At 54.0% G+C, this 22,975-nt stretch overlaps 7 protein-coding genes across 7 annotated transcripts; 2 read left to right on the top strand and 5 right to left on the bottom strand.

Annotated features, from left to right (window-relative positions):
- Positions 1-317: 317 nt before the first annotated feature.
- On the bottom strand, positions 318-4,443 carry BDP81DRAFT_330213 (uncharacterized protein; the record flags this gene model as incomplete). Its single annotated transcript, XM_060585383.1, has 3 exons — positions 318-855; positions 930-4,003; positions 4,087-4,443. The coding sequence occupies 3 exons, from the start codon at positions 4,441-4,443 to the stop codon at positions 318-320; spliced, it is 3,969 nt and encodes a 1,322-aa protein (XP_060440518.1).
- A 797-nt stretch (positions 4,444-5,240) lies between these two features.
- Positions 5,241-8,518, bottom strand: BDP81DRAFT_437731 (uncharacterized protein). Its single transcript, XM_060591256.1, has one exon. It carries the CDS (start codon positions 8,097-8,099, stop codon positions 5,484-5,486), a length of 2,616 nt encoding a protein of 871 aa, XP_060440519.1. The 5' UTR covers positions 8,100-8,518; the 3' UTR covers positions 5,241-5,483.
- A 208-nt stretch (positions 8,519-8,726) lies between these two features.
- On the bottom strand, positions 8,727-9,828 carry BDP81DRAFT_437732 (uncharacterized protein). Its single transcript, XM_060591257.1, has 2 exons — positions 9,739-9,828; positions 8,727-9,652 (listed from the first exon to the last, which is right to left on the bottom strand). Exon 2 carries the CDS (start codon positions 9,647-9,649, stop codon positions 9,110-9,112), a length of 540 nt encoding a protein of 179 aa, XP_060440520.1. The 5' UTR covers positions 9,650-9,652; positions 9,739-9,828; the 3' UTR covers positions 8,727-9,109.
- Positions 9,829-13,048: 3,220 nt separating this feature from the next.
- Positions 13,049-16,381, bottom strand: BDP81DRAFT_398599 (uncharacterized protein; the record flags this gene model as incomplete). Its single annotated transcript, XM_060588481.1, has 2 exons — positions 13,049-16,201; positions 16,256-16,381. 2 exons carry the CDS (start codon positions 16,379-16,381, stop codon positions 13,049-13,051), a joined length of 3,279 nt encoding a protein of 1,092 aa, XP_060440521.1.
- A 1,507-nt stretch (positions 16,382-17,888) lies between these two features.
- On the top strand, positions 17,889-18,355 carry BDP81DRAFT_437736 (uncharacterized protein). Its single transcript, XM_060591258.1, has one exon. The coding sequence runs from the start codon at positions 18,098-18,100 to the stop codon at positions 18,278-18,280; it is 183 nt and encodes a 60-aa protein (XP_060440522.1). The 5' UTR covers positions 17,889-18,097; the 3' UTR covers positions 18,281-18,355.
- A 663-nt stretch (positions 18,356-19,018) lies between these two features.
- On the top strand, positions 19,019-19,989 carry BDP81DRAFT_464657 (uncharacterized protein; the record flags this gene model as incomplete). The annotated part of the gene is made up of 3 exons (XM_060594172.1): positions 19,019-19,273; positions 19,334-19,695; positions 19,749-19,989. The coding sequence occupies 3 exons, from the start codon at positions 19,019-19,021 to the stop codon at positions 19,987-19,989; spliced, it is 858 nt and encodes a 285-aa protein (XP_060440523.1).
- Positions 19,990-20,210: 221 nt separating this feature from the next.
- Positions 20,211-22,580, bottom strand: BDP81DRAFT_110244 (alpha glucoside transporter). Its single transcript, XM_060581470.1, has 5 exons — positions 22,381-22,580; positions 22,061-22,271; positions 21,567-22,007; positions 21,482-21,505; positions 20,211-21,235 (listed from the first exon to the last, which is right to left on the bottom strand). Exons 2-5 carry the CDS (start codon positions 22,244-22,246, stop codon positions 20,366-20,368), a joined length of 1,521 nt encoding a protein of 506 aa, XP_060440524.1. The 5' UTR covers positions 22,247-22,271; positions 22,381-22,580; the 3' UTR covers positions 20,211-20,365.
- Positions 22,581-22,975: the final 395 nt, after the last annotated feature.

A 22,975-nucleotide genomic window follows, 5' to 3' on the forward strand; every position in this document is an offset into this window, starting at 1 on the left:
GAGACACCGCATACATGGCCATTAACTTATTTTGTGTAAGGGTGACAATTGACATGGGCTCCTCTATACCTCTTGGGCATGGTGACTTGGATCACAAAAAGCCTTGCAATGTCTTCAAAAAATCTCAGGCAACAAACGTGGCGTAGGATACGTTTGACAATCATAGCTTCACCAAATCTCACAGGCTAAAGAAGTGAACGGTTGTATGCACATATCATTCATGCTCATTTCCTATCATACAAATATCTCTCTCCACAAGTATTGCATGTCTAACTTCTTTTTGGTTACACAATTAGTCTAAAACCCCGACATCACATCTACTGCCTCTGTCGGCCCGTTCTCCACGCCTCGAGCTGTTGGCGGCGCTCCTCCACCTTGCGCTCAAACTCGGCCACCTTCTCCTGCGCCTTCTTCTCCTCTTCCTCGTCCTTGATCTTCTGCTCTGCTGCCTTGCGCACGCGCTCGCGCTCCAGCTGCTCGGGTCTGCGAGCAGCAATATCGCGAGGGCGGAAGTCGGAGAAGAGGTTCTTAAGAACAACCTCAATGATCCAGCAGGCGGCATAGTCGATAACCATGATGCCCGTCATGGTCATCTTGAACTCATCGCTAAAGGGCACCAGCTTCATCTGCTCATTGATCTCGGGGATGAACTCCATGGAGCAGGAAAAGGCCAGGGCAGAAACACCGACAATGCCGTAGAACATGCCCTTGTTCTCGCGAAGACCCTCACGGAAGGGACGTCCCTGGTAGTTGATGGCGAATGTGCTAATCTGCTGGATGAGCTGAAGCAGGTAGACGGCGCTGTTGAGGAGACTGGGCGCGAACTCGGCCTCAAGATCAACGTCACCAGAGCGGCTATTGCATTGTTAGTCTTGGCTTTGGGGGGGGGGGGGGGGGGGGAGTAGTAGTAGTAGTAGGATTAAACTTACGGCTCAAGTCTGTCACAGAATCGGGCAATGTAGATGAGAGTAACGACATGGACGGCGAACTGTCCGAGAATCGAGCCAATGATGTAAAAGTTGAAGATGTTGGGCTGAGGACGCTCCTTGGAGAGACCCTCAACAACGCGAGCACGAGAGATGGACAAGAAGCAGACGCTCATCAGGATACCGCTGATGGTGTACTGTCCGTCACCGAACTTGATACCCTCAAGGTACAATACGCTCAGACTGTAAGCGCTGATGAGGCAGTTGAGAGCGAGAATCTTGTACGTCTGGATGGTCGCGACAAGTGTGCAGCGGCCCTGGCGAATAATGTTGGGAACGGCAATAACGTTACGAAGCTTGCTGGTGAAAGGAGCAGCGACGGAGGCGTCACCAAGCTTCAGCGTAGGAGGCTCGTCGTCGCCCATTTCCGTCTCCATCAAGCTAGAGGTCATCTTATCGGCAAAGCTAGCGGCGTTCGCGGCAGCCTTGGCCTGACGAGCGGCCTTGGGGTCGTTGCTGTTGAGAAGCTGCTGAGCACCAGGAGAAGTGACGGTCTCGATGGGCGCGCTGACGCCGTTGGCCTTGAGCCACTCTTCAGGGGTGACGTTCTTCTTCTGGGCTTCACGCTCGACAGCCTTGGTGAAGTGGGGGTTGCTGGTGCCAGGAGGGTACAGGTGGGCGATCATGACGGGAACAGGGGGTGCGGGCTGGTTGAACCTCTTCATGAGGTCAACCTGTTTCTGGTAAATCTCCTTCATCTTGGTGTTGCGGGAGTGCTCGGCGATGCGAGTAAGGTCATCCATAGTGCCGTTGAGAAGAGCGATACCAATGTGAGCCTGCTTGAGGGCGCCGACGTCGTTGGTACCGTCACCAGCCATCAATGTGTAGTAACCCATGTCTCGGAGACCCACAAGGATGTCCTCCTTCTGCTTGGGTGACACACGCGCGTAAACCCAGGCGTGACGGAGAATCTGGCGGAAGCCGACTTGGTCCTTGAACTTGGCCAGGGCGTATCCGGTAACACAAAGATCGTTGTTCTCAACGATCTTGGGGTCAAGAGGCTTTGAGGGATCGGCAGGGATAATAGTCTTCTCGTCAACGCTGCGCCAGACAAGCTTGTCGCCGCCCTCGTTGTCCTCGGGTGCGTCAAGAATCAGGACCTCACGGTCGACAATCTCAACGTCGCGGGCAACGTATACAGCTGTAAGAGGGTTATCTCCGGTGATCATGACGACACGGTGACTGCTCTCGTTGAGCATCTGAACGGCTTGCTTCGCGTCATCCTTGAGCGGGCAGGAAAGAACCAGGAAACCGGCAAAGGTGAGTCCGGCCTCGACGTTGTCGCGCTTGAGGTCGTTGATCTTCTTGCCTCCGAGTTCGTCATCGACAGTAAGCTGCTTGTAGGCGAGTGCAAGAACACGAGAACCGCGGCGGGTGAAGTACTTGTAGGTCTCTTCGTAGTCGGCAGGGACGATGGAGAGTCTCTTCATGATGGTCTCAGGAGCGCCCTTGACAGCGACAAAGGTACCGCGGATCCTGTTACCAGCCTTATCGGCACCGTTCACAGTGGCAACGGTACTCTGTCTCTTGAGAGCGGAGGAGAACTGGAAGCGGCGCTTGATCTGAACAGTTCCGCTGACACCAGTAGCAGCAGCTGTGGTGGGCTTGCTGGCAAGGGTGTCGTTTCTACCAAGAGTCCAGCCGAGAGAAGTCAAAGTGGCCTTCTCCATTGGGTCACCGACAACTTCACCCTCGTCGAGCTTGACGAGTGCATGAGCAGTGGCAAGAACCAAAGTGGTGTCCAGGCGAATTTCGTTGACGGGGGTCATGGTTGAGTGCGCACCATCGGCCTCGCGAGGGGTGCTTGTGCCCTCCTGGCCGAGTCCTAGGCCAGCAATACCCTCAACAACCAAGTCCTCGCCGGTGAGAGTACCAGTCTTGTCGAAGCAGGCAATATCAATGCGGCCAGCGTAGGGAATACGGAAGGGCTCGGTGCAGAAGATGGCAAGCTTGGCCAGAGCTGCCAAACTGGTGTTGACGGCAAGACTGAGTTCCATGGGCAATTCGGGAGGAACGACGCTAGTGACAATCAAGACGCAGTCAAGCAGAAGCTTGGAGCGCTTGCGATCCTTCTTGACACCCTCATCCCAGACATACCACGAAGCGGCGATCGCGAAAATGAGGAGGAACAAGATGAAGAGCAGGGCCTCTACGTTGTTGGCAGAAACACGCTCAGTGGAGTAGATCATGGTGCGGACAAGGCTGCCCTGGGATGTCTCAAAGCCAGTCTTTTGGACGATAGCCATGGCGCCATTATCGGGAGGGGGCGGGACGCCGGATGCCAGCTTGGGCTTCTCTTCGTCGGGGTTGCCGTGGGTGATCTGCAGAACCTTGGTACCACCCCACAAGAAAGCGTTCTTGTCAAGGCCTTCGGGCTCGATGGGAGCGTCGCTGGGGCGAAGCTGTACAGAGTCCTTCAGGAGAGGGGTGCTCTCACCAGAGAGCATGGCCTCGTTGACAATAGCAGTTCCCTCAACAAGCAGCATGTCGCAGGCGACACCGCTATCCTCCTTGGTGCGTCCGACGGAGACGAGGTCGCCAGGCAGAAGCTTGTCGCTCAGGACTTCGGTCCACTTGCCCAAGCGGTATACGTAGACATCATAGGGCTTGATGCTCATGCCACGGAACTCGTTGAGGGTACGCTGGCGCTGCCAGACGACGGTGCTCTCGAAAGCGACGAGCATGAAGAGCGTAAAGAGCGAATAGTACCAGTACTCATCCAGCATCCACAGACCAACACAGAAGATCTGGAAGACGAAGAAGGGCGCGACGGCGTGCTCCTTGAAGAGCTCGGTGAAGGTAGGAACGGGGATGTCGAAGGCGTTGGCGCCATAGTGCTCCTCGATTCTCTTCAGCTCGGCTTCGGTCGTGATGCCCTTGGACTGCTGGTAGCGTCCGATCTTGGGCTTGGGTTCGGCATCGATATCGTAGGCAAGGGTTCGGAAGGACTTATCCTCGGGGAAGTAGATGAAGCGGCGCTTCTGGAACAAGAACGAGGTGTTGATCTTGCCGCCAACCTGTACAGGTGTTAGTATATTGGGTCAGTTAGGCCGCGGGGAGCAGGAGAGTAGAGGGCATCGCTTCTTCGCAACGGGCTTACCTTGTCGCGGACGATTTTGCAGATTTCGGCAGAGCCGGCGTTGGCAACGGGGATGATCTTGATGAGCTCTGCCTCATCAATTGACTGGGCGCGTGTGGCAGTAAAGGTAGCTTGGAGGTTGACGCTCCAGTGGGTGCTCAACCAGGCGAGGGACTGAAGGGTGACGATGGAGCCGATCCACACAAAGGTCCATTCCTCGGATGCGATGTGCTTCTCGTAAAGCTCGGCGGTAAGGTAGTAGCGCAGGAAGATGGGCCATACGATGGCAAAGGGCCAGACGTAGGCGTGGAAGTAGGTCGGTAGAGGCTTCCACAGCTCGGCCACCTTGATCTGAGGGTTGTCCACGAGGGGCGCCATGGTGGGCGATCGCGCGCGGTATCGTGGATCAAGCGACAGAGGGGCGTACAAAATGAATGGAGACGGGCTGTTTCGGTTGATGCTATGTCCTTGTTGCATCGACAGTGGTTTTCTCCCGATGATGCAGATGGAGCACAACAAAGAGATGTTGCGATGTGTGAAGGTGTAGCAAAGGAAGTTCAAGAGGTGACCCGTGGCAGAATCAGGGTTGGTGGTGGTGGTGGTGCTGCTACCTTCCTTACTGTGGGGTCTCGCGTCGTTGGCGGCGGAGAAGTGAGCGGCGGAAACTGGAAGCAGAAGCCAGCCGAAGGCAACAGATTTACGTACTGTATCCGTAGTGTCCAAAAAAGCCAGGTGGTGGTTATCTGTCAGTTTTTTTTCTTTCCTTTTTCGCGATGGCGAATTGGGAAGCTGGGGCACCTGGGGGAGGCCACTCACAGGCCACCTTACAGCTGACGGGACAGTCTAACAGGGGGCTCTTTTGGCTCTTTTGGCCTGATGTGGCCAGTCACCGTTCGCTTTCAGTGGCTCGTGGGGTACGTAGCGTACGTGGACCCTGCGACCTGCGTGCCTGGTTCCCTGCCTTACCTAAGCAATGCATCCAGGCCTTTAACCTTAGATTTCCGCCGTGATGGATCTCCAGGAGGTTGATCCGTGCCGTCGTCCCTCTTTTCCCCGCCGCCCATGGAACTCCGCCGAGAAGCCCCGCCGGTTAAGGACCCCGACACTCCGTGTCACTTCTGATAGGTACTCCGTAGATCCTACCTAGGTACTTGTACTTCACTTCATGCGAGGAACCCATTCCAATCGGCATCTTGATTCAAATTTTATAGATTTAATGAGGCTGATCCTCGAAGAAAAAGTAAGGAAATGGTTAAGTCGTGGTATATCGTCCCCGAAAATCATCGTCTTGGTGAAGACATTGTTCATGTTGCGCCCACAACATCCATTCTGCCCTCTATGCATTCAACGCCCAATACCCCAAAGGCAATACCTAATCCTTTCTATCCCCAAACTCCCCCATCATATCTCTTTCATCTTTATTCGGATATCCCAGCAATGACACTGCGTCGGTTGGCTCGCCCAGAGGGCCAATCTTCGTACGTGGCTTCCTGAGATGGCTTTGGTGGCTTAAGGTAGTCCGAGATCCTCTTCGACACGCTCCCCTGGTGTCGAAGCCCCCTTTTCCCGTCTGCTCCCACACTAGCGCTGTGAGAGAGACTCGGCTTGCGTGGCGCCTCGCCGTAAAAGCTTGACGAAATCAAGTTGCGCTCGTCGTCTGCCGCGCCAAACGACATCATGCTTGCACGCTTGCCAGCCCCCGTCGAATACTGCGCGCTGCTTCGCTTGTTGTTGGTGTTGTTGCGTTGCGCAGTAGGAGTATCGCCCTGTCGAGCCGCGCTCCAAGGGTTGTCGCTATAACCGTAGTACCCGGAACGTCGTGCGAGGTTCCGCCACATTTGCGCGTGATATTCGCGTTCGGCAACTTCAGCGTCTGCCACAAAACGTTCATAATCTGTCGGTTCGCGGCTACCAGCCTCTTGAGATGGAGTCTCTTGCCGAGACTGCGGACGAGTGTGAGACGAGGTGGGCCGTGGCGGTGCTGATGGCGGCGCCTGCTGCTGCTCTGGCTGGCTTGGCGGGTCAAATGGCGCTTCCATCTCGACTGGGGAAATTGACTTTGGCGGTGTGAGGTCTCTGGCGTAAGGGTCCGATACAAGATTGAAGCTGTGTCGTTTGCATGACAATGGCCGAGGAGCATGGGATCTTGCAGGAGCCTTGCCGTTCGTCGACGACGTATTTGAAGTATTTTGCAACAGGTTGTGCTGTTGCTGCCAGGGGTCGACCGCGACCGGTTCCCTAGTGGTTACCACTTCAATTTCGCTGCTCTTAACGATCTCGAGACGCCGGTGCAGTTCGCGGGGAGGCGGCGCCTCATACTTGGACATCGACATGTCCCGTGACCTGCGCTTCTCGGCAGTCTCTGCGGATGGCGTCCGTTGCCTCACCAGAGGCTGCTCCGGCTCATTCACCCTGGCGGCGGCGGCGGCCGTTATTGTGGCCAGAGCTTGAGCGCCATCACCCGGGTCGCTGCCAAAGGAGAAGCTATGGCGACTGTGGCGCGACGTATTTGTGTAAGTCGTGCGCGAAAAATCAGCCGCGGCGTGTTTGGGAACATAGGCCGTTCGCGGCGCCGATGCTGTTGCCGGTGTCTCGGTATTGGTCACGTTGTCATCTCCAAAATCATTGGCGCCGGATCTCGACCAGAACCTCTTTCCGAAGCTTGGTTTGGATCGCGACTTGAGCTGCGTCGGCGCATTGGAACTCGAGGCCTGCATGGTTGACTGCTGTTGGGGAGGCGACTTGGGCTTGGACGGGTCGGCGGCGCCGGCAGTCTGGGTCGCATTCGTAGGTGCTTGCTGTGACAGTGTGACTGGACGTAGGAATCGGGGCACCGAGGACTTCAAAGAGCCCCTTCGCGCATCCAAGACAGTCTCACTTTCGGCAGGTGTTGGGTGCGACGGGTTCAACATGAGCGGGTTCATCAGTAAAGGCCGTGTCTGCGTCTCGCACCGCTCCGTGGTCCTCTGCTGGTCGAGTCCCAGGGACGAATCTATGTTATCGCTGCCAGCGGAAATCGACGTCTTCTTATTCTGAGAGTCCTTGTCCTTGGAAGCCAATCGTCGTCGCATAAGGCGGTTCAGCAACCCTGTCTCGTCTGCCGAAGGTGCAGCACTTAATGACGACGGGGTACCGGTACCAAGACTTTGCGCCGCTGCCGGTACTGGACCTGTGGCAGTCGCGGGTCGGCTTGTCGCTGGCGGCAGCTGCAGCTGCGAGTTTTCGTCGAGCCCTGGCAGCGGTGCAACGAGACGACCGTTGTCAGTGTAACCCTGAGTCTGAATGTGGGCGACAGGGGGGGCTGGCGATGTCCGAAGCGTGTTCTGGGGATTGTGGAGTTCGAGGCGATGGCGCATCGGGGGTTGCATCGGCATGGGTCTTTGTGTTTGCTGCTGCTGTCGGGATGGCGGCGGTGTCGGATCTACCTGTGTCTGCTGATGCTGATGTTGCACCGGCACAGCTTTCTCGTCAACTTGCCGGGTGTCGATGTGTCGACTGAGAAAGCGATTGAGCTTGTTCTTGACCCCTGTGGCAGGCTGGTTTGGAAGGGGGCTTGCATGAGAGGAATTATCCTCCCCGTCGGTTGGGTGGGAATAAGAAGGCGATGCTCCGAAAGAAGAGCTTGTCGGTGCAATCATAGACGTCGGCCTCCGTTTTGATCGAGAAGCAGAAGTAGGAGCGGCATCCGTCTTTTTGATGAGTTTCGACAACCGGCGGGATTTACTTGCTGATGTGGCTGCTTGATCCTGGTTTTGCTCCCTGTCTTGCCTCTCGCCCTGTGTTGTCTCTTGGTTTTCTTCCAGGGTTACCGATATGGCTGCATCTGGCCGCCAGCTCCACCGATTCTTGGTCAAATGGCGCGATGAGACACTGGTAGCGCCGCCCTGCAGGTTTTGGTCGTTTGGGACGTCGACCTCGCACGAAATGGGCTTGTCGGAAGAATGTGCTAATGGCTGAGTGCTGCTCACCGCATCTCCTCGGAATGAACTTCTTCGTGGCCCCGCCGACCATGACCATCGATTAGGATTGACCATTTTATAGTAAACGGGCTGGCCGCCGTGAAGTTCGTTCCACCTGGACTTATACTTGGACTTGTGAATCAGCGTCAAGCGTCAGACTGCCAGCTCAACTCAGGCGTCCAATCCCATGCAGAGGTGGACCGCCCAAAAAGCGTATCAGCTCAACGAATGGCGCAATATTCCCAGAGTTGGTGTGGTGTGTGGCCGATCCGAGAATGCGTCTGGCCGGATCAGCAGTTGGGGTCCAATCGGCAAGGCGAGAACAAAATGTTCAGAAAGCGAAACGACGAATCAGAAGGATGACGAGGAGTGTCAGCAGCAAGCAACCTGGCAAGCTGAGATTGATCGATTGATATGAGAAACCAAAAGTGGACAGCTGTGTTCCCAAGGCGGACGAGGGTAGAGATATGACTGAGGACGGGTGCCCTGCGAAGCTAGAAATAGCGAGGCTCTAGAAGATCCCTGAGGCGTTCGTGCGGGCGAACCTATGACTTGAAGTGGTGGCACTTCTTCCAAGTGGAGAAGTACTCGGCAAGTACCTGTCCTATCCATCATGTAAGTCGCTCGCCTCGCCATCGTCTTCCGCATCTTCCGTAGTAGCCCCAGATTTTGGTATGCACCGAAGCATCCCCCACGCAGGGCAGAGCAACTATGCTGATACTTCAGAATGCAAAACAATCCAGAAAACGGCGCTTGTTAACTGAACGACCAAGGGAAAACAGGCCCCGTGTTGCTTAAGCTTTGACGTGATGTATTGAAGCGGCAGCAGAAGGAAAACCCGATCAGCCAGACGTGTCTCCTGAAGCGTCCAGGCGGGGGATTCTTGGTAGCATGTGTGGCAGAGAAGAAGGAGACTAAGGTAGGTAAGACGCTCCCAAAAGTGCTTCTAGGAGCCAAAGCGCCACCCAGCGCAGGCAGATGTTGAGAGCTTGCGGTCCCAGCCCAGCGTCAAAGAGTCCGCTAGCGTCTTCAGGAGAGTGTCAAGAAGCGCAGAAGCGGCTCTATATGCGGAGACTTGTAATTCTTCAAGCGGACAATGCCTGCCGAGAAGCGCGAGAAGTCATTTGCCAATACGTCATGAAGATGCTCCGAAGAAGTGCAGCTCGCACGGATGTATGGTAATTTTGGAAGGTAATTCGCAAAGTTAGGTGAGCCGGAACCGCGCGGAAACCGTCTTCACCATGGATAACATCGAGGGTTGTCGAAGCTGTGGATGGTGATAGGTATTGACTGAGGATTCTCAGGTACCAAACGCCAGCGTATGCCAGAGAATCACCCGATTTGGATTCGGGCATGATCGACCACTTCAACGTCCACATTATTTTGTTGTCCTCTGAAGTTGTCTGAAGTGAGACAGTGGGAAGTGTTGGCATAGCTTGTCCAAGGTGGTCAACTGTGTCGATCGCTCGATAGAATTCTGGAGAGGAAGCGGCAATTGTGACTTTTCGATATTCCCATGTCCTTGGCCTTTGCCGCGAGCGAAGGCCAACACGCGGCAAGACGCAAATCTGTATGCATTTGGATTGCTTCCTCTTTGTCGACGAGGGCGCGGGGGCGTCAAGCATTGGCTAAGGCACCCCAGACCGTTAGAAAACGGGATAGCAGAGACAGTTTCTTTATGTCGTGAAGCTTGTTTGTCTTGCGTTATACTTACACCGGAGGTAATGACCCGCGATCTCGATGACGAGAGGTGTAAACCCCATGTCTGGGTGGCTGATGATTCGATTGATGCTTTCCCATCAAGCCAGACTTCTCGAAGACGCCATCAGCAAGTCCACTTAGACAGTAGGGTCTGGAAACGCATGGCCACACGGTGCCTATCCTCGTGGGTTTGAAAGAGGCATGAGGCAGGTGAGACTCGTGGCGTCCCACTGGGGCATCCCATTGGGGGCGTATTCCTCGTAGGTGTCCATATGCAGATATCCGTATAGTGAGATGCCCACCTATCTCGAGCGGAGCTCTCCACAAGAGACGAGTGAGATGTGTCGGAAGGGGAATGGAGCTCAGCAAGGAGCTTGTCCGGCTAAGCTCGAGAATGCCCTGTCAAGTAAGGGATTCCGAAGAAACCACTGCAATGGTAATAGCCTGTATCGGTACCCAAGGTAGTTGAGGTAAGCTATGACAAAGTTCGGAGTGAGGGCCGACGAGAATAAGGAAGCTGGCAATGCACCGTGGTCAGTTGAAGTTGAAATTTGGTTAAAGTAAATTGGGTAAATTGGAAAGAAACAAGGTTGAGTGCGAGTTGGCCCGTGAGTTGAGTGCAGTGCAACAGCAGGCAGGGATCGCCATCAAGATCCAAGATCGTCCCTCCCTTCCTTGCTCAGATGGAGGAGCCAAGGTGAGCAGGTGCAGGTGAGATCTGGACCACCTCACCTCGGAAAGGAAGGCAGAGTTCGCTCGGTGAAGGAACCGACCACCTTGACGCCACCTCAAGTACCCCAGAAGCCACCAACGAGGCAGTTCCTACCCGAGGGAATGGGAAAGAACCTGGATGGTAACTTCGGCATCGTACACAGGTACCACGGTACCTACCCCAAATTCCCAAATACCTTACCTTACCTTACCTAAGGTAGGTAGTGTTGTGACCTTAGGCACCCGTAGCGTGGATAGGTCGTTCGCTGCCTTAGGTAAGCGCCAATTTCCCCAGTTCCCGACATGTTCCTGCCCCGCCGTCTATGTTGGAAGGTGAGAATGGTGGAAGCCACCTGTGGAGGAAGGGGCGCAAGTCCGGTGATTTCTAGCGGGCTCCACCACCACCACTCCGCCCTTTCCTTCTACCCCGGGAGCGAATGACGTCCCGGCGCCCACCAAGCTTTCTCGGTCAACCACTCCTCACCTCCCACACCATCCACACCTAGGCACCACACCTCCTTACCAATCATCATCAACAACACCAACTCGACTTTACTTCACAACCAACCACTCAACACCCCACGACACCCTCCGGCTTTTCCAGCTTCCCCAAAAGCGCCACCGCTATTCCCTCGCCCGCTGTCTCTTTCGTCAAACTTATTCTTTTTGTCCCGTGTCTCACATATGCCAACAAGCTTCAACTTCACTCTGATTAGCATATCCTATTTCATTAGCTAGGATGCCATGGATGGGAATCTCTGCCGCTGGCTCAAGGAACGGATTGTCCGGAAACGTATAGCTCGAACCATGGCAGCCACCTTTCAGAACTGCTTGACGAACCACCACGTGTATCTGATGTGATACAACAACGTCCCTAGCACGTTCAGCAGATTTCCCGGCAGAACATCCAGCCAACGACTGCTGGTCATTGTCAGTTTCATTCTTGACAGGTGGAGCAGGAAGCAAGCTTGGGGAAACTCGTCTACCCAAGGTAGTACCTAGTCTGCCAGGCCTGGCCCGACGAGCTGGAGACTCTTTCGGGGTACTAGGACATCCCATCCACGCCCTTGTGATACTTCAGCGTGTGTTGTTTCTTTCTGTTCTCGCACTTTAGCAAATCATGGTCCAGGAACCTAAAAGGCTGTGGTAGACACTTGTCCTGAATGGCATGATAACTCGTGGCCGCTTCGAGTCGATATGCAAGGCTCGGCACTTGAAGCGGGCAGACCGACTGCATACACATCCAGACCAAAGGTTCGAGGAAACTTTACTCACGCCTCGTAAAGGTTGCGAACCCGAAGATTGGAGGTTCTAGAGTCTGGAACCTTTACGCGCTTTCAAGTTCCACACACAAAGCATCAAGCGGCAAAGGTGGTCTTTCGCCTCTCGAAACGCTCTTCTGTTGGCCCATCATGAGGCTGCAGATGCGGAGCTGAAGTCTGCCAGAACGTGCGCCGGCCGAGACTACTGCACTCTCGGCCCACGAATCGTCTCACCGACTTGAAGAATCCCCCAGGCTTCCATGCCAACCTTCAGCCGCACCTCGATCTCACGGATGTTGTTCTTGTCTCGGAGAATACACATCGTACATGAATCCCAGAGCTCGCATCCCTCGTGACCCCCCCCCGCTTGCTATCCGGGCGTCGTCAGAGCCCTCATTGAGTCTTGGGACAGCTGGTCGGGGTCTACTCCGTCTGCCTCACGATGGGCTCATTTCTCTTGCTGCTACCACTTTGCGATCCAAATCGTACGGGATGTAACGGGCCATCTGGCGCTCGCTCACCATGTGCCTGATCCTTGGACTTTGACGGACCAGGGACCCCTGAAGGTAGGGCTCGCCATCGCAGAGATACCGACTGTTTGGTTCTCATACGGTCGTCTGGGAGTGGCAACAAGATTGGCGCCCATCTGCCTTGCAGACTATTGACAACTAAGTGGTTCCAGACAGCCTAAAAATCATGTTAGCGCGCCAATTCTTTAACAAGTTGGAGTTGGCAGCCGGTTCTGTTATCTCTGACAAGAGAGTGACAACCAAGAGACATGGCAATGTTCAACAGCAGGTACCCAAGTATGAAAGCTGACGCCCAGCCTCAGGAAGCTCCTCCACGTGGACCTGCGACACTGGCACCAAGCTCTGGAAGAGACACTCTTGTTCCCACTTCCGGACCTGGCCAGAGTGTGACCAGGGCCCAGACGAACAAAACCTGATTCGCAGGCTAGTCTTGGATGTTTTTTCTACGCTTGGGCATGAGCAGCGCGCTGGCTTTTGTACTAGCCTTCTCGAACAACGGCACGTCAGATCGCACGCAAAGCCTATTCGCAATGTGGACGATGCTTTTACCTACTGCAGGGCCCTGGGCGTAGCGTCAGTACTCTCGAGTCCCCGACCAAAGGTAGAGCCTTGCGAGGTCATCTGTCACGGGTTGCGATTGAGTCAAAAACGGATGAAGAGTCACGAACCATCGATGTTGATTGCACCTCAATATGGAGTGCGGTGTACAAATACAGTCCACCGCGGGGTATAATTCAGCGCTTCCTCTATCCATAAACTATATGTAGTGCTCTCTTTCCAATTCCATACAAGAGTGTGTTTGCTGCAGTGACTCAGACAACTATCCTTGCTTGAGATCCTGCAACGCCATGGCGGCGTCTGCATCCTTGGTGGATTTTTTTTCGACTTTGGTGGGCTTGAAACCGTGAGTTTGAGGAGGGGTCCAGTCGGGGGCCTGGATTAGCCGTAACAAGAGGGGATCCGACAGAAAGAAAGGATTCGCCATGCGAGTGTCGATCCGAGTCTGCGTGTTAGACGAGATGGCTGTCAGAGGACCCGTGGGGGAACTAAGAGGCTCCAAAGGCTGAGGCTTTGATGACGTGGCGGCGGGCGCCTTCGTCATTTGAAGTGGTGGCAACTTGAGCGACTCCATAGATGGACGCTGAATATCAGAGAGAATCTTGGGCGACACAATGACCGGCCTCTCCTTGGCGTGTGGTGCCTTCATCTTTCGTGGGGTCGGCCGTGGGAGTGCTTTAGAAACGACTGGCCGTGGCATGCCGGGCACGAAAATCTCTTCGCCGTCAATCGTCTTTCGTTTCCGCATCCGAGGATTGAGTTTGACAGCAGCAAATATCGAGCTTTCCGCTGCGTCTGGCATGGTCACCTGCGCACCGGCACCCTCGTTTGGAGCCAACTCCGTCTGGTCGGGCTCCTGCTGCCCCACCTGGGCCATTGTTGGTCTTAGCTGGAAGCTCTTCTCTGTTTGGTCTGAAAGAGCAGGAGGAGCTGGCCGTGATAGAGCAGCCGGTGCAGACTTTCTCGATCGCCTCGTCTTTGGCTTTTCGACACGGAGGGCCTTTGGGGATGTCGATGGCGTCGGGGCTATGCTGCCCACGATACGGCGAAGTTCCACCATCACCTTCCATGTCACCCAAGCAGCGCTCGTCCTGTCGTCACGGACTGCCATTGGCCTTTGAGGTACAGATTTGGGAGGAGCAGCGACCTCCAGTGGCATCGTTAAAGGCTCGGTCTTTACTACCTTGTCTAGCTTCGGAGCTTTGCAAGGCTTCTCTGGTTTAGTTGTCGTCTCTGGTTGCGAGTCGTGCGGCAACTCTGTCGATAAAGCTGTGGGCAAATCTGTAGATGGTTTCGCGGGTGGCTTTGCTGATGGCTTCACAGAATCCATCTTCGGCTTATCTTCCATAGAGCTCTGACGTTTCTTCGTCTTTTCGCTACTCTCCTTCTTCTTCTTGGGCAACTTTGTACCGGGCGGCAGCCAGAGCAAGGGGACTCTCTCCTTCAGGTTGGCAACCCACGCGTCGCAGTCCCATTGCACCCAGTAGTCGATAATATCCCCCCATGAACTCTCTGGGGGCTTCGTGAAGTTGACAAAGACAACTTTGCCGCCCCTGCTGTGGATGGTCTTGGCGAACTCCCTGACAAGGACCTTCAGGCCATGGACTTTCAGTGACGTGCCGAGAATGAGGAGGAGGTCCGGGGACAGTCCCAGGTCATGGGTGATGATGGGTGAAATGAGATGGGCGTTCGGGTGCTCTTCGCCATAGAGTACGATGTCTGGTCTCAGCTTGCCCACACCTAACGCTCTCTTGCCCCTCTCCTGCCGTGCAGCTGTTGCTCCAGCACAGTATGGGCACTCAGGTTGTCGCCCCGAGAGAGTCTCGTGCGATCTGTCGTCTTCATCCCAATCGCAAATCTTCCCGCACAGGAAACACCTAAGAGACTCCAGTGATCCGTGCAAGAAAACACATTCCACACCATTCGACTTCTTCTCAGCGTGCTGCTGAACCTGTGACTCGGCTGCCTGGGTCGCTTCGGCCGACTCGCCGGCTCCGCCACCATCGGGCGCTTTTGGTTCATCCAAATCTTTCGCATCACTAGTTTCTGGTGTTGCGGAGACAGACTCTCCTATAGAACTCCCCGTTGCCGCCGTAGCCAAGACAGCCCCGACGGATTTCCTCGAGAAGCGGCCCCGATGCCCCGGTCCGTCCTGCAGCGAGGTGGAAAGCCCAACCTTCTCCTCAATCTGATCAATATTTTGCGTGTAGCATCGGACTAACTTCCCACGGTTGCGTAGATGGCCGATGAAGTGATGAGACTCTGTCGGCACAACTTCTTTGACCTTCTCTCGAAGCGTAGTGGCGAAAGTGTAAAATACCGAAGTTCTCAAGGGATCCGCCCATATTGAGGCATCGAATAGATCTCTGCCTTTGATGTTGGGTAAAGTCGACTTGCTAGGCTGTGAGGACGGTGGCGTTTCGTCGGTTTCCGAAGATGCAGCGCTGCTGGCCGCACTCGATGTCTGCCTACTAGTTGACGATGAAGACTCTTCAAAAGGGTCGAACAAGACTGGCGGAGGCGATGATAATGGCGAGGAACTGAAGCCCATTGGCTGCTGTCGTAGAGTCGATCTTGTGAAGCGGCTTGTGTCTCTCAAAAAACTAGGCGTTTGCGGGAATGCGCTAGGTGGTGATGACAGAGGGGAAGAGCTGAAGAAGAATCTCGAGGTCTTTGGCGTAACATGAACGGATTTCCTCTCCTCTAACTGCTCACCTTCCTTGGTGAACGTGGCCCTCGGCACGGCGGGAGTTGAAGTCGAGCTGACGGTTTCAATGATTCCTGACCCTTGCACAGAGGCGATGGTAGATGTCAGCAGAGACCTCTTGCGCATCTCAGCAGAGCTCGCCTGATAAGCGTTGGCTCTCTGGGCACATGGGCTTGCAGACCGTCCCCTCCTCCTCAAATAGCTGCGGGTAGCTCTGTCGCTGGGTGTTTGGTTGTTGTGGGCTTCCACAGAGCCTAGATTTCTGCCGGTGGCCAGGTCTTTCCGATGGCCCTTGTCCGGGGGTGAAGACTGAGCTCTCGCGCTCTCCCTCGAAGATCTCCTCAAGCTGGTTCTATCACCCGGAAGGGATGCATCATTGGTACTGGTACTTGGGCAGGCACTCCCGGCATCGACGGTTGATTCCCTCGATCTCGCCCTAGTGATGGGCCCAGTAGACCTTGCCGTATTTGAGTCGGAGCCTTGCAAAGCGGATGCATGATTCCCTGTGACCCGTGAATCGTGCGAGTCATCAATTAGACAAATGCCCGAATCCTCAAAAGAAAGTCTCCTCCGTTTCGTCGGTGGTTCCTGTTCTTCGCGACTGGCATCCGCTGAGCCAAAATTCCTCGGTTCGACAACATCCACCCGATTTGCGGCATCGAACTGGGCCTGAATCAAGGAGTAGAGTCCATTTTCGCTCCGGAAGTCCTACGTGTCATTGATTAGCATGAGTTGTTAAGCCCTTCCAGCGTGAGTTCTTACAGGAATGCCCGAATTGGTACTGATGCCTGCGCCAGTAATGACCACAACCTTTCGTGCTTTGAAAAGAGAGTCGGCGATCCCTTGCAGAAGAACATCCGCTGTAGGGGTTACCTGGGTGGTAGGCATACTGAAGGCGTACTAGAGTCGGCCCATTGGACTGTCCGGAGTGGAGTTCCGACAATTAGACACTTCTATTATGATGCTGCTAGCCTAGGCGCGTCTGACAATTATGCGACCCTGACGCCAGCCTTTGTGGAGATGTACTCGGCGCGAGAGATGAAAAGACTTGATTTCTGGATATCGGCTGAAGAGATTCGCTTGCTGTCAGATCCAGCTGTGTAGCGCCTCAGACGTATGGTGGCGTCTGGAACTGCAAGCCCTTGCTTAAACTCGACTTAGCTGGGTAGAGCAGAGCTACCAGTCGATCGGATTTCTCAAAACTTTGTCGGAAGAGAGACACAAGTAAAGGCAGTTTCCCCAACTTCGGAAATCCGACCGTCGTGGACAGCTGCAGAGTCTTCTTGGGATCGTGGTATCTATGCGACGCGGTGGTGGAAGAGGCTGGTAGCGGTGCAGACGCGGTGGGCCGGGGTTCGCGGTACCGGGACCTGCTCGATGAGTCTCGATGTCGGCGGCGGAGGTCGAAGGACGGAGCTGCTGCGTTCACTGCAGACTCCGGGTGTCCAATTGGCAGAATCGTGTCAAGTCGCGAGATCGAGAAGACGTGAGTTCGAGGTTGTGGCGAGGCGACTGTCGAGGCCCAAGCTTGAGCCTTTGAACAGACGCGTCTCAGAAGGTGCTCGGGAAGACCAAAGCTCGAAAGCTTAAACCGTCGAGCTATAGATGCTGTCGTTTGTTCGTGTTTTTTGGAGAGAAAACGGGCGGAGGATGTCGCAGTCAGAAGAAATCGCCAAGGGGTCAATAGGGAGGAACAATTGAGGAGTTTGACCACAGGAAGGCGTGTTCAAGGCTCCTGCTGAGTCGGATGTTGTTTGTGAACCGCGACCGCCCCGAAGAATAAGACCCCAGCCAGCGAGACGCCAACAGCTTAGCGTCAGCAGCCCAGATCGCTAACCTCTTACCTTTGTGAGATCATCGCCGAGATCCACTGTTGGTTGATAAGGATAACGATAGTTCTATCGATAAAGGGCTTTCCGATAAGAAACCTCTCTTCACGGTCTGGGGATCCTAGACACTCTCTACGGTTACCTCGTGACATTCTCTTTTGCTATATCTTCATTACTCCCTACTTGAGCCTCGATGCTCTGGGGTACTCTATGCATCTTGTCACGTCGCTAGATAAGATTGAATTGGGTTGCAGGTGAGAAGACGTTAGGATCAATAAGGAGGAAAGAAAGAACACACTGCGGCATACCGACGAACTTGCAGGGATCACACAGAGCTCACCTTCAAGCCATCAACTAAGCACCAGATCGCCACCGTCATCATTGCCATCGTTCTCAATTCGCCGTCTCAAAGTCGAATCAGAAGAAATGACAATATGTCTGCTCAGTAACGCTTGGTTCAACGGCTGAGCGTGGCCAACATTGATCGAGTCCATGCCCATGCCCATGCCCATGCCCATGCGCCGGAGTGTCAGCAGATTTGGCACCTGTCTACCGTCACTGCTGGAACCTTGTTAACTCTCAGTCCTCTTCTGCCGCTCAACTCTGGCGATGCTGTCATGAGGCTCGAAAGACACTTTCATCCAGGCCAAAGGCAATTTGGAGGAGATCGCAGGGTTTACGGAAACAACCCTCCCGAATACATCGCTTTGATGGCAAATCACACAATCTTGTCGTCAAAGATTACCCTCTGGTCCCTTACTGCCGCAACCGCCAGATGAGGTTTTCACCTCTACTATCTGCAGATCGCCCATCACAACCGATCCAACGCCTTGGCGTACCATTTTCTCCAGCTCCGATACCTTCTAGAAGTGTGAACGATGCGGGGAAGCGAGTCAGAAACTGCATCTCACCGGTAATGAGCTTAACCTGTTGGATTAAGCGTCATGTAAACACATGAGACGAAGCCGGCAGCGGCATGGTACGCACTCTTGATGCACACACGTGAGATGAGAATAAGATACATCCTCAATTGCGCAAGGACCCCACACTCATCTCAAGTCGCCGACAGCTGTCGGCTCTCATCCATCTGATGTTTCCGTTCCGTGAATATCACGAGACGTTAGGGAGATGCCAGCGTCGAATGTATCGTGACTGAGACAGCTTCGTTTGATCTTCATCGCCCCGGCTTCCTTGCGACAGTCCTGGCAGACGTCTCCACGCTCACCCGTTGAGCCTCAGCCAACTGTTGTCCACGTCAACCTAACCTTAATACTAGAAAATCAGCCGGGGCCTTTGTTCCCCCGGTCTAAGAGAGAAACCTTCCTCAGTCTACCCCTTCTTTTAGTCGCCGTGTCTTGCTTGAACTCTGAACGGGACCTGGATGAGGGTCCTGACAGGCCTCAGCTCGCTTGGTACCGAATCCAAAGACACGACGAACACGTCCCAAACTCTTGGCACGAGCACATGGATCGCCGGTGATCGGTGCATCTCATGGTCCCTCCGGGCCGGAGGCTCTACCCAGGCAAGACGTGATGGGGACACATACTTAAAGGCTGTCCTCGTAGGCTCAATAATCTGATAATGTCTCGAATCAACCTTGTTACTCGTAATTACTTAGTGTCAGCGCGTTTCTTTCGTTTGCAAATCCATTGGTTCACTCTTTTAATCCAGGATGGTCCAACATTACGTCTTCATCATGCAGTACTTGAAGTCGTTCACTCTTCTATCCTTCGCCTCAGTGGCAGTGGCTCAGCAATGCACTTTGCAGTTCGATGGCAGGGTCGCAACTGGAACCGAGGCAGAAGCATTCGATGCCGAGAACAACCTCTTCAGTTCACAGAATGTCTTTGGGGCCGGTTTGAGCTTCAGCAAAGTATTGCAATTGCCCAATGAGGCCAGCTCACCTTTCGATGGAAACGACAATGTCCCACTTGAAGTCACAATCAGGCCAGTCCAAGTCACATCATGACCATGATTATATCGTCCTGCTAACAATTACCCCAGTGACCAGTCAATCTTCAACAAACAGACGGGCTTCCGACGCGCTGAGCTCATCCCTTCAACCAACACAGGTACGGACGAATCGACGACTGGCGTGAAGACGTTGCATTTCAGTCTCTCGAAAGACGTCCAGCGTCCTCTCAATCTCTCGCACGAGTACCAGCTAGCTTTCCTGGAGAGCAATGACTTCAGCACGAACCAAGTCGTTCTCAAAACCGGCACCATCCTGGGCGGCGATGCAACGGTCGACCCGGATACCCTCCAGCTCTTTGGCAATGTCAACACCAAGCCGGCACCTCCTGTTCTTTTCAGCACACCTTTCGCAGAGAACACCATTCATAACTTTGCCGTAACCATGGATTTCAACGCCAAGTGAGTACTTTCCGAGCCTGAAATATGCTCTAGGGTACTACTACGTTGTGCAGCACCACCGTCCACGTATTCTACTCAACCGACAACAATGACTTGGAGGCACAGGGGGAACACCAGCCCAACGTTGTCACGGGCCAGGGTCAGTACCATTTCGGTATTCTGAAGAAGCCAGTCGGAGGTCAGGGTGATATCACCAAGAATGGCTTCCAGCCGGACGGCATTGATGAAGGCATCGTCTACAGCGGTATCTTTCAAGAAGACAGCGCCAACGGCTGCATCAGTTTGGCTCCTTAGCCTGTCTCTATCGCGGGCACCTGACTTTCCGGGACTTTGGAGAACACATAGTGTACTATTATCTTAGATCTTAGTCTTTGCGGTGCAAAGGCTTCGACGTAATGTGTATAGGGTTGTTTAATCAATCGTTGCAACAGTCGCAAGTTTCATCTGACTGCAATCCATGAAAACATGTTAGTTCTCCTCAGTAGGTATATAATCATCTCTTATAACGATCTTTCTACTATCATTCACGTAAGGGACTTGTAATGAGAGATCCAGTTTGTTAAGTACGGGCAAATAGACCCGAGCATTGTCGATTAACGAACCACATCATGGTTTTGCTCTCTACGAGTATGTGGTACTCCCGATGTCTCTCGATCGAGTTTTCGTCAGACTATGCCTCCTGATGACTCACTGTAGCAGCTAACTTCTCATGACGGTTGGCGACCTCTTCCAGCTGCGGGCGTAAAGAGTCAGCCGCCTCTTGCGAGAAGTGGCGAGCGCCAACGCGATGCTCAAAGAGCAGGTCAATCTCAGAGTACGTAAGACCAAAGGGCTCCGGAAGACGGAAGAAAGTCCAGGTAAGGAAAAGCACAGTGATGCCAGCCCAGAAGAAGCCGCCTCTCGCTCCCCAGTTCCAATCGTTCTTGCCCACAATTTTTGGCTGCAGCGCGTTGACGATAAAGCCTCCGCAGTTGTAAAAGGCGCGAGACAGGGCGACTGTCTTGACGCGGAGTCTGGTAGACGGCATCTCCGCGACCAGGGTGTAGCACGAGGGACCGACGCTGAGCTGGAAGGAGAAGAGCATCACGATGATGAGGGCTCCCACGGCCCATGACCGTGCTGGCAACCCAGCCGCGTCCTGAGGGATACCGATGCCACCGATGATGACGAGAATTACAAACATGGCCGACAAACCAGCCAAGTACAGAGTGCGACGGCCGATATGAGTCATGATGTACCAAGCAATGATACAGCCGATAAGACCAATGCAGTTCTGTACCAAACTCATCGTGAATCCGTTCTCGGAGCTGAGGCCTGCATTGATCATGAACTGTGTGCCATAGCCCATGAACGGCACACCGCAGAAGGATTGCGTCAGCCAGACCATGCACGCGATCTCGGTGCGGCGGAGGTCGACGCCACGGAAGCAGTCCCAGTAGTGAGAGCCTGAGCTGACTTCGATCTCGAATTGGTTCGTCACGCGCATCATCTCGATGTGGGCGTCGAGGTCAAAGTCGATGTCACTCTTTGGCGAGGTCAGCTTGCGGACTGCTTCGCGTGCGTCTTCCAGGCGGTTTTGGCGGACGAGCCACCACGGGCTTTCTGGGGCGAAGAGCGTGCCGATGATGATGGGGATGGGCCAGACCCATTGGATAGCAAATGCTGAGATGGGTTCGAGTCAATGAAAATTCTCAAGGGCAAGGTAGTTGACATTATCTTACGAATGCGATATCCCCATTGATTATCGATTTGTAGAAGCCCGCGAAGCATGCCACTGCTGATCAGCTGGCCAATGACCCAGCACATGTTTCTATAAGTATTCGTTAGCATTATTGATAGACATCATGAAATGGTGAATCAATCAGACATACACCCAGGATGTCATGTATCCTGCAAGTCGGATCAGTGATGGAACATTGCACACTATGATCGAAAGTCAACTCACCTCTGAGGGACATGGGACAGATATCGGCCGCGTAGGTGACGGCAAGAGTCTGGAATATGCCCCACGGGATTCCCTGAATCAAGGCTCCGGCCAAGAACATGGGAAGACCGTTAGAGAAGAAGGGGATGAAGACGGCCCCGATCATGGCAACCATGGCGACGACCATGGTTTTCTTGTAGCCGATCCACTCAGTGATGATGCCGTTGAGGATGAGGCCAAGAATTGAGCCAGCCTGAGTGCCGTTGTTGATAATGGTTTGCCAGCGAGCCGAGACTAGAGGATCACCATTGGCATCGGCTTGGTCACCGTACCGCTTCATGAAAGCCGGAAAGGCATAGAAGTTGCTCATGAGGTTGGTATCATAGCCCTTTAAAAGTCAGTCGCGCGTCTTCACTCAAAACTTCTCCAGGGTTCTCATACCTCCATGATGATGGCCAGGGAAATGATGAACGAGAAGAGAATCGCTTTCGGCCAGAAGCGAAACGAATCTCTCACGCTCATCTGACGCTCATTCTGCATGGCCGTGATGGCCTCACCAGGGTTGTTATCATTGTGGTGGCTGCCGGTTGGCACCGCTTCAGCGCCCACAGTCTTTGTCTGAGCCATGCTGAAGACTCTTGCAAGAGAGCAACTAAGATCCAGGCGACTGCGAATGAGGTTATTCACAGAATCATCCACAATAATGGGACACAACGTCGCATTTATAGAAACAGAAGGCGGGGAACCTCATTGCAACCTACCATTACCGTGGGACGACCTGAGGGACTTGGCGACCCTGAGAGTGCCAAACTATGAAAGGCCAATCCCAACATCAGATTAATCCGACCATTTTCACTTTAATGCCGAGGCAATGCGGAGAACCCCATCAAGGGGGAAAACAATGACAATCAGACGTTTCGAGAAACCAACGTGCCAACGTCGTACAACATGTTCAGAGTCTGCTGCATCAGATGAGGGTCCCATGGGGAATTCTCCGGGGTTGGGAGCAACGGTCGGTCGAGACTTTTGGGGAAGCAAAGCGACGCGATCATTCGTCCAACGGCTTGTGGGTGTCACCGATCAGATGTCCAGGGCAAGGTTTGAGCGACTTTTCCGCACGTTTCCCGCCGCCTTTTCCCGATCCGTGGTAGACCGCCCGGCAGGGGGAGACTTCTTGAGCTCTTGGAGTCCCGGTCGAAGCAACTCAGCCAGGTAACCACTGCGTAGTGGGATACAACCCTAGTCATCTTTGGAAGAAATCGGGATTCTCTATTGCGCTTCTTGCAGTTGCTGCTTGCAATCGCCCCATCTTGTCTGCTTCTTTGTGGGCTGCGGACAAGGCCACGACATATACGC

The sequence above is a fragment of the Colletotrichum phormii genome, assembly GCF_030913505.1.
Source record: "Colletotrichum phormii strain CBS 102054 chromosome Unknown BDP81scaffold_24, whole genome shotgun sequence".
In the NCBI taxonomy this organism is placed as follows: Eukaryota; Fungi; Ascomycota; class Sordariomycetes; order Glomerellales; family Glomerellaceae; genus Colletotrichum; species Colletotrichum phormii.